General features: G+C 41.6%; 4 protein-coding genes across 6 annotated transcripts; 1 reads left to right on the top strand and 3 right to left on the bottom strand.

Moving 5' to 3' along the window:
• Positions 1 to 67: 67 nt before the first annotated feature.
• LOC6575109 (E3 ubiquitin-protein ligase TM129) lies at positions 68 to 1,510 on the bottom strand. The gene is made up of 2 exons (XM_002001091.4): positions 791 to 1,510; positions 68 to 726 (listed from the first exon to the last, which is right to left on the bottom strand). Exons 1-2 carry the CDS (start codon positions 1,421 to 1,423, stop codon positions 160 to 162), a joined length of 1,200 nt encoding a protein of 399 aa, XP_002001127.1. The 5' UTR covers positions 1,424 to 1,510; the 3' UTR covers positions 68 to 159.
• Positions 1,511 to 1,985: 475 nt separating this feature from the next.
• On the bottom strand, positions 1,986 to 3,918 carry LOC6575108 (protein Tube). The gene is made up of 2 exons (XM_002001090.4): positions 3,252 to 3,918; positions 1,986 to 3,185 (listed from the first exon to the last, which is right to left on the bottom strand). The coding sequence occupies exons 1-2, from the start codon at positions 3,715 to 3,717 to the stop codon at positions 2,086 to 2,088; spliced, it is 1,566 nt and encodes a 521-aa protein (XP_002001126.1). The 5' UTR covers positions 3,718 to 3,918; the 3' UTR covers positions 1,986 to 2,085.
• A 130-nt stretch (positions 3,919 to 4,048) lies between these two features.
• On the bottom strand, positions 4,049 to 10,108 carry LOC6575107 (contactin). Its single transcript, XM_002001089.4, has 8 exons — positions 9,991 to 10,108; positions 8,258 to 9,304; positions 6,511 to 8,196; positions 6,286 to 6,452; positions 5,340 to 6,212; positions 5,108 to 5,276; positions 4,905 to 5,038; positions 4,049 to 4,840 (listed from the first exon to the last, which is right to left on the bottom strand). Exons 2-8 carry the CDS (start codon positions 9,201 to 9,203, stop codon positions 4,541 to 4,543), a joined length of 4,275 nt encoding a protein of 1,424 aa, XP_002001125.1. The 5' UTR covers positions 9,204 to 9,304; positions 9,991 to 10,108; the 3' UTR covers positions 4,049 to 4,540.
• Positions 10,109 to 10,394: 286 nt separating this feature from the next.
• On the top strand, positions 10,395 to 12,645 carry LOC6575106 (protein YIF1B-A). Of its 3 annotated transcripts, none has more exons than XM_002001088.4 (4): positions 10,395 to 10,570; positions 10,909 to 11,465; positions 11,580 to 11,966; positions 12,037 to 12,645. In XM_002001088.4, exons 1-4 carry the CDS (start codon positions 10,537 to 10,539, stop codon positions 12,268 to 12,270), a joined length of 1,212 nt encoding a protein of 403 aa, XP_002001124.1. In that variant the 5' UTR covers positions 10,395 to 10,536; the 3' UTR covers positions 12,271 to 12,645. The 3 variants fall into 3 exon arrangements, with proteins under 3 accessions (XP_002001124.1, XP_015023326.1, XP_015023327.1); XM_015167840.3 differs by having other exon boundaries at positions 10,395 to 10,585; XM_015167841.3 differs by having other exon boundaries at positions 10,396 to 10,558.
• The last annotated feature ends 1,054 nt before the right edge of the window (positions 12,646 to 13,699 follow it).

Raw genomic sequence — 13,699 nt, 5'->3', positions numbered from 1 at the left:
CACTAAATCGTATATGCATATCTTTAACTATACACATTACAATATATTATATATATATACACATATGTATATTTGTCTTAATTTTAATAAAAATTCAGTGCTGAAAACGTATCGATAAGCATAAGATTATTGTTTAGCCGTTTACTCTTATTAGCGAAATCATGAGGCGTCCTCGTCAGCACTGGTTGTCGCCGTCGGTCGAATATAGCTGACATCGAGCACACAAAACTTGGCCCGACACATGGGACAGGTGCACTTCTGCTCCAGCCACACTTCACGGTCGATGTCGCTTTGACGGGCGGCAAACCAGCGCGCCAAGCACTCCACACACCACATCGGCCGACAATAGCAATTGGAGCAGCGTGCCTCATCTGTTAGAGGAGCGCCAGCCCGATTCAAATCGGAGCATTGCTTGTTTATCTTAATATTCGGCTCCGCCAGCATGCATGCAAAGCACTTGTCTGTAATGGGTTCCGAGCTGAAGATAGGGTTGAGAGCTACCTGCGCTTTGAATACGTCCACAAATCGATCGATGACGCTGCGATGAAATTGTATATTGGATGGTATGGTAATTGGCCGTCGAAGACGATCCTCCAAGCTACGAAACTCTAAGGCATTTATGCGAATGTTAAAATCAGAAACACCTTGACGCATCGGTTGAACAACTATGCTTATCATTTGCAAGGTGTCGTTCTGATCGTGATGCGATATATTGTAAGTCTCCGCCTAAAATTGAATTCATATTATTCATTATCTACAACATGTCGCCATCTTCGGGTCGTCTACTTGCCTTGGCAACGCTGAGAGAAGTGTTGGCTTGGTGCGCAAAGTTAACGTTGTACATGGTCGTTTTAATGATCCAGTTTTCCGTGGCAATCACCGTGCTAATAGAGTTGAGTTTCTTTTTGTAGATGTCTTGACGGCGAAATTCGGTGTTAATGTCGCTTGCAACGGCGCTGTAATTGCCCGGGGTATTTGAGTATTTTGCCAGGGTTTTGTTTATCGGATGTCGACGCCAGTTTTGCTGATGCCACTTAAATATCAAAGCCGGGACAGCTAGCATAGCCAGTACACTGAAGCGTTGCGCCATTTTCCAGGTGAGCGTTTTGAAGGCCACAGCCTCCTGTGGCATAGGAAAATCCGGGTCAAGCTCATTATCTTCAAGCGGTTGTTGTGTGGCGAAAACTGAAAACTTCAGTCTGTGTATTAGAAAATATGTGACAGGCAGGCAGCTATGCACAAAGAGATTCAGAGATGTGCGGCGCAGATGGTAGCCAACAAAATCTTGATATTCCTCTCCCAGGAAGGAAGAGAACACCTGCTCAATAGTAAAGCCCAAGCGTTGAAACTCCTCGGGCGGATAAATGACGCACATGCACAATAGGAAGTAGAACAAATTGAAGAGCAGTTCCGACTCATCCATGTTACGAAAAATTTTGAAAAATTCAACAAAAACTAGTAATGAAATATACAAGTCCAGGGTCTAAATTAGAGATGCGCAATTATTGTTGATGTGTCGCAAACGCAGAGTTGCCTTTGATTTATCGGGCCCGATAGTTTATTTTTGAGTGCGTCGCTATATTTAAATTGTCATTTTGTTTTCTTTATTATTTTTTATTTCGTTTTTATTTATCAGCTGAAGCTTTCCTATTCTATATAATTCTTAGAACCATATAAATAGACAGTAAATAGATAGCATATATCATTAAATTCATTTTCATCTTTAGTGTATTAAATATATATTTCTGTAAAAGGATTTTCAATACAAAACTTTTTTTTTTAATTGTGCTATTGTCTGATGATGCAAATAAATTTAAATATTAAATGCCTTTTGCCTAATGAAATCATATTTTCATTGGGTGTCATGGAAGCTATGTTTACGTTAGGGAGATATGTTTAACTAGGCAGTTAACAACTTGCGTTAGACTTTATGCGGACATTATGTACATAACTTTTGATACATAAACAATATAAATGACAGACCACATACATTAAAAGATTGATATTTCTATATGATTTATGGAATGTGTGTGTGTGTGCGTGGCTTGCAGAAAGTAAACTAGTGCGTATTACTGGACGGTTACTTTACTGCTGTAGTTCACTCAGGTTCGGAATATTGTTGGTGTAATCATCATTGGATGTCGAACTTGAGTCGTTGGTCAACTCAAAGCTATTATCGCCGCTGGTGCCGGTTACTGTCGTTAGACTTGAGTCGTTATTGGAATTATGATGCTCAGAATTGCTCAGATTAGGCAATGACACATCCGCCTCTTCGTCATCCACATCATCGTCTTCGTCGTCATCTTCTTCGTCTTCATCTTCGTCAACACTAAGGCTGTTTGTGCCGCTGCTATTGTTACCCCCGTTATCGCTGCGAGCTTTGGCTTCGATTCCATCAGGTTGCACGGTATTCAAATTTAATGCGCTTATCGCTGGCAAATTATTATGGCTCATATCGGGGGCTGTTTTCGTTGTTTTCGATTTTGATGTTGCTGTGGCTGTTGTTGTCGGCGTCGCATCAGATGTGCCACTTATCTCGCAGCTGGAATTTTCAATTAAAAGCGTTATCAAAGGCACATTGGGTACGGTCGCTGTCGAAGTGCTTGTACTATTATAGCTGCCATTGCTGGCGGTGTCCGAATTGCCAGCATCCAGTGGCGACGTAGATGTCGTTGCTATTGATACTGTCTCGGAGCAGCCATTGAGTATAGATAGATGAGGTATATTTTGTGGGGGCTGTGTTTGATTTTGATCACTTGCCGACACCAGCTTTTCACTACTTGCATTGAGAATAGATAAATTGGGCATGTTAACCGTGTTTAAGTTGGCTGAGGATGAGGGTTCATTTGTTGTTATGAGTGGCCCATTGCTAGTTGTGGCCTTGAGATGACGGGATAAGCGTGAAGATCGTGGTGGTGCGACTGGCACCGGGCTGGAGCTGGATATGGATGCGCCATTCTCGATCTGTTGCGGCACACTCTTGTCACGTCTAACCATATGCTTGTCGAAGTAATCCAAATTCATGCCAGTTCCACGCGCCTGTGCTGCGGCTGCATTTAATGCGGATGTATTGGGCTGGTAACTGGCACCATCGTCCACATCCATGTCCTCGCTAAGATCCTCACTGCACAAATCCAAGCTTATGTGCGCTGCTGGTCCATCGGTGGGGCGATCAGGTTTAGGCTCTAAAACATAATATAAATTATTAGTTTTAATATACATTATATTGTTTCCACTATATATCTACGAACCATTCAAGAAATGCAAGGCCACAAAATCAGCTGCACTGTAGATCTCGGCCTGTACGAGCAACTGCAACAGCACACCCACAGTGGGGCGTTCGTTCAGTTTGCCAGAAGTTTTCCACTCATCGATCATTACCTGTGATATGCTTTGGCCGGGCGTCAGGCGCTCAGCGGTCCCATCAATCAGACTTATTTGTTGCGCGTTATACTTAAGCCCCACCTTGGCAGCGATTTCTTGATACTTGAGTGCTCCTGGTGCGCTGCAGGCCTGGGCATCCAGACGTTTCGGTATAATGGACATTAGCTTGCGCCAGCAGCCATTCACATCCAGTATTGTGGCTAATTTATAAATGTCGTTGTCATCGACGCGCCGCAATTCCGTGTAGCGCGTGTATTTTGAATATTTGGGCACGGAACTTGTGCTGTTACAAACAGTCGCCCAGCCGTTTGCTTTTGTTTTTGCCATTTCCATTTCGTTTTGGTTTCTTCGAACCCTTCAGCTTTATCGCCACCGCGCGTCTTTGATATGATTGCGGCTATTGTTTGATTGTCATGCACGCTGCTATAATAACATTTTATATTTACTTGCGTTTGCAGCTCTAGTGTTTTTACTGAATTTTCCTATGAGCCATCATCAATGGTTTCTCCGCACACACATATACATATATATGCGAATGTGGAATAGCCGAAGCCAACAGCTGTTTAAGCTTTCAGTGTTGCCTTATCGATATAGTTATCGATAGCAGTAATTTCCCTATTATAGCGCCGAACTGTGTGTCTCATTCAAAATTAAAAAATTTAAATTATATTATAATAAATTTGTATTTTTATTTTTAAATAGCTGCAAAATATTTGTATAATGGATACAATTACATTTAATACATTGTACAATTGTATGTTTAAAAAATACATATAAACAAGGACGAACATAAACTGATAAGGTTGTAAAAGTGGATATAAATTGCTTTGTGCTTATGCTAATTATCCGTTTTCGTTTCGTTGGTTTTTTCTAAACAATATATATGCAGATACATATATATGTACAATAATACATATATAAAAGATTTGTGTGCTTCTTACTTCGCTTTGAATGTATACGCTCTACTTATTTTGTATATATTTAAGGTCACTTTCTTATTTGTTTCGCATATGTTCAATTCGCTGAGGTTTCGCTAGTAAAGACGGAATGTTTGCTGATTTAGATCTAAACGAGACTCTTGAGTTTCTGTGTATTTTTGTAAAGCTGTGCGCTTTGCCAAAAAACATCGGACGGTATTATTCTTATTGCCTAACTACTAATTGTTGACGTTGGTAAAAAAAGAAGTGGTAATAAACAATAACACGCTCATGACCAGAGCGGTATTAATGTTGTGACCATGTCTTGTATTCGCTGCATTGCGTGTAGTCTTTCCCATTTGGAAGCGCAGTGTGGGACTGGACATGCGTCCATCGCCGCCATTGCTGAAGGCTAGCACTCGCATATTATAGCTCTTACCGGGCGTCAGCGTGTTAATATAGGCCTCGAGTTTACTTCCTATAGGCACAATAGTATCGTTGGCAGTGATCATATTCTGATCGGTCTCCCAAATGCGAACCTGTGAAAATTCAAATAATATTTAACATTGCCTGCCGTTGACACATTAAAAGCATAATCCATACCTTATAGCCAGCCAGTGGCTCTTCATCTTGCGCCGGCGATACATAACGCCACACAACACGCACCGTGGACGGATTTATGCCATAGACATGCACTGAAGACGGCGGCTTCTGTGGTGCCTTGCGATATGTGCGCTCTAATATGAATACAAAATATATATAGTAAGGATGTGTTAAGATATACACACATAATGTATAAACGTTACCTTCGAAACGTTCGCTTTCGGGACCCTCGCCAGCTGCATTGTAGGCCATGACCTTAACGAAGTAATAAGTATCCGGCTGCAGACCCACAATTAGTGCCCATGGCCTAGTGGTTCGTGATAAGTAGTAGACGGCATCCTCTTCCTGATGTTCGGTCTTCCAATACTTAAGCTAAATTTGGAAACAGCATGAGTAAATAAATTGCAGCAATATGATTTGAAAACTAAAACTTACCCTATGTCCTATTAGTTTGCCTCGTATGTTCTCCCGAGACATGTCAATGGGGCTCCAGGACACGTTGAAGCAAGTGGAGTTGTAGGCTAGCGCAAACGGTTTCTGTGGCGCCACTTGTGGCATATCCTCGGCAGAGTAGATGACAACCGTTTCGCTTTCAGGTCCTTTGCCGATGCTGTTTATAGCCTGCACCTTCACCTCGTATTCAGTGTAGTAGTTGTTGAGCGGAATGTTTACCACAGCTACGCCCGTATTCTCTTGGTTCTTTCTAATGTCCGAGGCCCATTCCAAGGCACCCTTTAGTTTCCAGAACACCTTGTAATGTATGCCGTGACTGTGCTGCTCCTGTGGCAATAATGGATCCCAGGTAATAGTTAGATCCCCAATCTTGCCACCACCTCCGCCCACATTGCGTGGAGCTATATATGGCACATCGTCGTAAGTGCTGTAGATGGGCGACGGTGCTGATGGTGTGCCAATGCCCAAATCATTAACAGCTGCCACGCTGAATTCATATGAGGACCAGGGCGTTAGATTTGTCACCTCAGCTTGCTGACGAGATGTATAACGATCCACCTCACGCGCCTGCACATGCATGGAAACATTGACCCACGTGCGATTCCAGTTGGTGCGTCCTAGTATGTTGTAGTATCGAATGGGCCGGCCATTGTTGACACCATCCACCCACTCAATGATGGCCTTGGTCTTGCCAATCTCAATCACCTGCACGCCACCAGGAGCACCAGGAGCTCCTTCAATGATGACATTTGTCTTGGTGCTAATCTCATTGACCGCTGACTGGACGACACACTCGTAATCGCCAGAGTCCCGCATCGTTGTGTTGTGCACCGTCAATCTATTCCAATCGACGATCTGTAAGAATATTTGGACAATGGAATATATTGGACTTAATACATTTTGAAAATTGCTAAAAGAGTTAGCATACAATGCGCTGAGTGCCATCATGATCATTTCGAAGTATCTCTCCATTGCGTTTCCAAACGTAGGCAATGTCCAGCAGCTCATCGAAGGCAGCCTCACAGTGCAGGTAGATAAGATCATGTTCGCGAGAAACAATTCGCTGCGGGGGCGTCTGCACAAAGCGAATTTCCTCTATAAGAATAAACAAATTAATTCTGTTAATTAAAAACGTAATAAAAATTTAACTTACGCAGCACAATAACTCGAGCATGTGACTCATCCGTGCCCGCCTGATTGGAAGCAATGCAGGTGTACATTCCCTCATCATCGCGAGACGTGGGCGATATGATGAGGGTACCGCTGGGCAGTATACGGCGATGACCACCGGAGCCAAGCAACTGGCCGTCCTTTTTCCACTGGAATTTCGGACGTGGTGCAGCCTCCGGATTGCACACAATAGTTGTATTGCCATTGTATACAGCATAGATCTCAGATTCGAGTGGATGCTTCTTGAATGATGGCTTCATGGACAGCACACGCAATTGAGCCGAACTGAAGGAGGTCTTCAGTTGATTCTGTGCGCCGCACTGGTACATTCCCTCATCCTTCTCCTTCTCCAGGAACTTTATGGTTAGCACATTATCTTGTATTATATACCGATCCCGATTGATGGTCAAAGGATCGAGACGTTCAGCATTCTTGTACCAAGTGTAGTTGGCATCGGGTATGGCAAACGCCTCACAGATGAAGGTTACATCACTGTTATAGTCCTTGATCATGTCCTTAAGCGGTATGGTAAACTCAGGGCGCATTTGTATGTTGATATAAATGGACTTCTCCAACGTCTTGCGAGGATTGGTAATGCTGCAGGTGTACTGACCATTATCATTGGTAGTCGCATTCTTAATGATTAGAACGCGACCATAGCTCGTTGTGTAGGCATTGCGCTGCAGCGGCTGTCCTTGGCGCGTCCAGTTGTACGAAGGTATAGGATAACCAAATGCCATGCACTCCAAGCGAATCTCTTCTCCAGCGATGGGAGCCTCCGGGAAGACTTTAGGAAAGGTGTTGGCAAAGATCAGCGTCTGATAGTTGCTGTTGGGCGTTACTCGCAGCGGAAAGAAGGGTCCATTACGGCCCGTATCGGAGACAAGCGTTTGAACAGTACACGAATAATTAGCCCGATCCACGGTCTCTATAAATGAAAAGTACAGTGCACCATCATGGGAGACAAACACGCGCTGATCCTCCTCCACAAAATTGGGGAAATAGTCACGCGCCCAGTAGTATCGAATGGCTGGATAATGTTGCGGCGGATCACAGAAGATGGCCTTGCCCCAGTTCATCTCGCTGGACTCCGCTGAACGTTTCAAATTAAACTCCATGATGAAACCGAAATTGAGATGCGCACTCTCTGAGCGAACGCTGCCAAACTTATTTCGCGCAACGCAGTGATAGGCGCCCTGATCTAGCGCTTGCTTGGGATCATATATAATCAGATTGCCGCCTGATATGGTGTAGCGATCCTCTACCAGTGGATCAATACGTTTGTACTCTAGCGTGTCATTCACATAGACCTCACGATACCATTCGTAGGAAGGAGTTGGATAGCCGCCGGCCAAGCAGCTCAGCGATACATCGTTAATCAAACGATTCTTGTTCACATCGAAGGTTGTGTCATTCGGTTGCTTCACAAAGAACGGGCCTCGTGGAATGCGCTCCAGATCGCGTATATCTAAGCCATAGGTATAGGGACGCTTGTCATCCAGTTTTATGTTGACATTGTCCGGGCTGTACAGCGCTTTGGATTCGCAAATAAAAAGATTCAGTTCAATTTCGTAGGCAGGCATAAACATCCAGCGATCGCGCTTTTTCGAATAGGCGTAGACCACGCGATCGCGCACATAACCAGTGTCTCCATATGGCTGATTGGGCCCTGCAAAGCATGATTGGTTTTACAACATCTTTGATTGTTAATTATCGACATTTATACTTACCAAAGAAGCCACGCAAATTATTTTGATTGCGTTGATTCAAGGTATTTGTTTGTCCGGTCAGTGCATTGTAGTACTGATTGGGATTGTTGAAATTGCGATTGTTAAGATCATTTTGCACTAGGAAGCGATTGTCATTCAGATCTTGGTTTTCAAGCGCCTGCATCTCATCGAACGCAAAGGAGTCCTCAATCTGTATTAACTGCGTATTGTCATCGTTCACCCAGTTCTGTGGCCCTGTTTGCCGGGCTGAGATGAAGAATCGATTCTGCCGTTGATTTTGTATGATTAGCTGCTTTAAAATAAACGCATGCTTCTCCACATTGTCCACATTCACTAAATCCGCTGTATAGGCTTTGCAGATCTTCTTAGCCTCTGCCCAGTTGCGCTTGGGCGAGCGTATAAAGCGATAGCATGTCTGTCGGAACGATATCCAATGCTCGGGACAAAAGTTATCCTCATCGGTGAACATGTCCCTATAGCCCAGGCCCGAATTAATCGTATTAGTCACGCTGTTGCGGTTGAAGGGATCATATTGCGGGCCCGTATTTGAAATGCCGCCCGGCCCCACAATGTTGCCACCGCCACCAACGCCCAGCATCGGTCGGTTGCTGTCGTAGTTGTTGTAACCATTGTAGCTATTTGAGTTTAGACCAGTGCCACCGAAATTCGGATTGTTTGGCTGATTGCCAAAGTCCAGCAACGGATTATCATACGGTGTATTGTCTGGAGTTTGTTGCTGGCCCGTGTATGAAGGATTATAGCGTGGCGAGTAGTCCTTGTTGTAAGTGGGTTGATATGTTTGAGGCTGTTGTCCTTGTTGTGCAGGCGGCAGGCCCAGCTGTGGCTGTTGTTGCGGTTGCAAGTCATTAGGCAGTTGCCCCCTGCTCGTTGCCAACAGCAACAATTGCACTAGCCCGCAGACTATTAGCCTGTTCCTTGTTAACATAGTGACTTGGTTTACTTTAAGTTACAGCTCGACGTGAGAACTTATCCAGCTGGCTATTTGTTGGAGACTAAAGGCACATTTTCTAGTTGGAAATTCGTAGTCTATAAATACAGAACAATAGACAATGTTTATTTGCGATTTTCAATTTACGAACTGTGAATGTAAACAAATTAAAAGAGCAATCTTATTGCTCATACGAATAAAGGTTGTATTAGTAAGATCACACGCACATGACACATACCTAGACGTACAATAGAATCTGTTTTGAATGTCCAAAAATGGTTTTTACATTTGGCTTTCGCAATTTAGAAAATATTATTATATAAAATATACAAAATGGTAAGGTTCAAGTCCTGAATTGAAAGCATTCATGAATTAAAGTTATTCTACCGTTAATTGAGTTCCACCATACATGATCATAGGCGTGTGTTTGTGTGTGTGTGTGTGTGTGTACGTGTGGGTGTCTTACATTAGGCGTGGTCTTGAGCTTGTTTATGTGCTTCATTACAAAACAATTAATGAAACGGATTAGTTTTTTGTTGTTACATGTTTTTAGCTGAACAAAAATTGTGTTTATTTATATTATTAATTAAATTTGATAAATTCAGTCTTCATAAATTATGCATCGGCGCCGCCCAATTTGATCAAAGCTACGCTTAGTCAAACAGCTCAGACCCAACCACACCTTAAATTTAGAGCCACTCATTTATAGGGTATTTAAGACACTATTTCATGCATAAGATTAATTTGTAAGTTCCATTAGTGATAACTTTTCATTAACACTAACCAATTGATTATAAATTATTCACAAAATACTTCAAAATTATATATTTATTAAATAATAACAAAACTAGGCACAAGTCCGACAAAGCCACGATTAGGTGGCCGATAGACGATAACAATTGTATGCAGCTCGTGACTAGAGTTGCCAGTGCTGTAAGTTATAAAAGTCATGAATCATGATGGCATGACACGTTCAATTTTAGATCATGGGAAATTAAGAGTAGGTGAAAGTTAATACAATATTTTTTAGGAAAACTATTTTTGACTATGCCGTTAAACTATGAAATTGAATAATTAATTGATATCAATTGTTAATTGAGCTATCATATTAAAGGTGCAAAGTAAAATGATGGTGCTCACTCAAATATTATATTCGATATTTATGCACCGTAATTTATCGATGTCTTAACAACAAACCTATCGTGTACCTATCGAGTTTCATCCGAGTGGTGATGTGTAATAACCAAAGTTTTGGTGATATTTCAAATAAATACAGAGCTAATTAGGCAACAAAACAACACAGCAAGGGACAGGGACTCACACAAACAACATGAACTACAATCCAAATGCGGGTATGCGGAATCGTAAGTGGGAAAACTGTAAGGAACAAGCTATAGCTACGCAAGTATATACCACGAAGGCAGCTATTGTTGTTGTTGCCGTAGCGGCGGCGGCGGCCACTGCCGCAAATACAAAAAGCTGCAGCTGGCGGTTATTTTAGTTGCCTCTCGTAGTTAATTGTTGAATCGTTCAAACGTTTATTCTATAGCTTGCATTAATAATTATGTTGCGTTTTTAGTTTGTTTACTGCGTCTGTAGCTTGACTTTTTCCTTTTCCCTCCTAACACTTGCGAATCTATCACAATCTAATTGGGATGTTGAATCAACAGAATTTAACGGCTGTTCTGTATTCCAAAAATAGCTCAAGGTGGCGGACGGGTTCGTCCCATTAAACGGGTGAGCGATTTGAATGCAATGGGCCCGACGGCTCCGATGCCCAGTGGTTCGGCTTTCATGACGCCAACGGCAGCACCCACCATGTTCGACCCCAACATGTACGGCGGTCCAGCTCCACAGCAAGTCAATAGCTATGGCTACAATACAGCCCCAACGCCAGCGGCGTCGGCACAACAGCCACAGCAGCAAAACTATGCATATACGCCGGGGCAGCAGGCAATGCCAAATGCGCCATCTGGGCAGCCTGCCTTCGGCATGAGTGGACCGCAGTCGCCAGCGTTTGGATCTGCCGCCGGCTCTGCACCTGGTGGTCAATATCCACAGTTTTCCATGTTCCAGCAACCCATCGTACAGGACATGGCGATGCAGTATGGCCAGCGACTGGCCGATCAAGGCAAACAACTTGTGGAGAATCAGTTTGAGAAATGGGTGCCGGTCGCCAAATTGAAGTACTACTTTGCAGTAGATAATGCCTATGTGGGACGCAAGTTACGATTGCTATTCTTTCCTTATATACACAAGGTAAGCTGGCCGTGAAAATTATAAACTTTAAAGGATTGCTAACACGAATTAAACTTAAATTTAGAAATATGTTAATTACATTGGGCTATTATAAACTGTTTTTTCCCCTTGTAGGATTGGTCACTGAAATACGATCAGGAGCATCCTGTGCAGCCACGTTATGATATAAACGCGCCAGATCTTTATCTGCCAACGATGGGCTACATAACATATGTAATTGTTGCCGGTTTATTGCTGGGCATGCAGAATCGGTTCTCTCCCGAGCAACTAGGCATACAGGCATCTAGTGCGATGGCATATAGCATTTTCGAATTGGTCATCTACTCCATATCGCTGTACGTGATGAATGTGAAGACGAGTCTTAAGACTTTGGACTTGCTGGCATTTACGGGCTATAAATATGTAAATATTGTCGTCTGCCTGCTGATGAGCACACTCTTCTTTCGATCCGGTTACTATATAGCGTTGGCATATACCAGCTTCTCCTTTGGCTTCTTTCTGGTGAGCACGAAGAACAATACAACAACAAACTAAGGAATATTAGAAATAATTAATTGTAACTGTCTTACAGCTACGAACGTTGCGAACAAAACTGTTGCAGGACAACTCGCCAACTGCGTCCAGCGGTGCCATCAATTACGATCCGTATGGGAATCCACAGCAGTTCGATTATAGCGGTGGTCGGAAGAGGAAGCTTTACTTCCTATTCCTTGTAGTTGCTGGTCAGATTTTGTTCGCTTTTCTGCTATCGAAGCATTTGTACTTGCCCGGTGTGGATCCATTGGCAACGCTTAAAGCGCTATAAAAATCTATAGTTTAATTTTTACGAAACTCATTTCATTGATTGGGGCAACGAAAACAGGTAACAGGTACACACACACACAAACACACGTGGGTGTATGTGCGCAGTGTACACACGCTTTCAAAATTGATGGTGTGCTAGAATGTTTTCAAATCGCCAATGAAAAATCATTTCCAAAATGTTGAAATCTTAGTAGCTTATATGGTTAGAAATACGTTACTTAAAGCTCGCGAAACATCCGATTGAGATTTGCAATAGGTGATGCATATACATATTTTTGTTATTAACAAAATTAACACATTTTATACCTAAATAAACAATGCTTGAAAATGAGAATATTATGGCTATAGAATAGTATGAAAACTATTGAAATGCAAATTTGGTATTTTCTTTTTTTCTATCTTTTGAATATGAATGGCAAATTTTCAGACTAATCTTGTAAATAAGATACTTTAACTTATTTTTACATCCAGTCTAAGAGACCAGACATTCGGCAATTTCTATCGATCGACTGTTGCATAAAATAAACAAATTTGTTGTCATTGAAACAAGCTTTCGTGTATTTTTAATCGTTTTTTTTTTTCTTTTTTTCAATTGTTTTTTTTTATATGTATAGTATATAGTTTTTATTGAAATTTTTAGTCTTTATTACTGTAACGTGTTGGTTGGTTGGTTGTTTGCTTGTTTTTCTTTTTACTTTGTATTTCTTACTCTTTACTCTTTCAATCATCTCTTTGTTCTCACTTTTTCTAACTGTTTTACTTATAGACTACGTAATGTTCTCTTGATCTGCTCTTAGAAATTTTTTCCTAGTTTCATACGCATAACGATTCGTTTTTTATTTAATTTTAATTTTTTTTTTTATAAAATATAGGCCAGTATGAAATTATGTTTTGTTTGTTTTGCATTAGATCTAGTTTGTTGGGTGTGTTTTTATATTTCATTTGTAATGCTTATGCACTTTGTTTATTTTAGTTATTATGTGTGTGGCTGACTTTTGCACTCGAATAGCGTGAAAAATAATTATAATAATCATAATAACGATAACAGTTCCTACATTAGGTATTAGTATTCGTTTTTACTCGTTTTGCTTTCATTTAGTAATGATGCATACTAATTAGTATTCTGCTTGATTTTATATTTATATAGTATAAGTAGTTCGTTAGTTGGGGCCTCAATTGCAACTCAGTACCATAGCGCAAGAGTGAAAAACTTTTGCGTACAAATTCGCTAGCTTAGCTTCCATTTCGGGGTTTTTTCCTTTGAATGATTCTCTTTAAAGTTGACTTATGCAAAGTGTGTTTAGTTGATTTTCTGTGTGTTTGTTTCTGTTTGGTTGTTTTTTTTTATTTTTATTAATGTGTACCGTGTATTATGCTAGCGCTTAGTAAATAGTTATAAACATGCTTTGCTTTGTTTTTAACAAATTCCA

The sequence above is a fragment of the Drosophila mojavensis genome, unplaced genomic scaffold (assembly GCF_018153725.1).
Source record: "Drosophila mojavensis isolate 15081-1352.22 unplaced genomic scaffold, ASM1815372v1 contig_231, whole genome shotgun sequence".
In the NCBI taxonomy this organism is placed as follows: domain Eukaryota; kingdom Metazoa; phylum Arthropoda; class Insecta; order Diptera; family Drosophilidae; genus Drosophila; species Drosophila mojavensis.
This window is presented reverse-complemented; position numbering and strand designations above follow the sequence as displayed.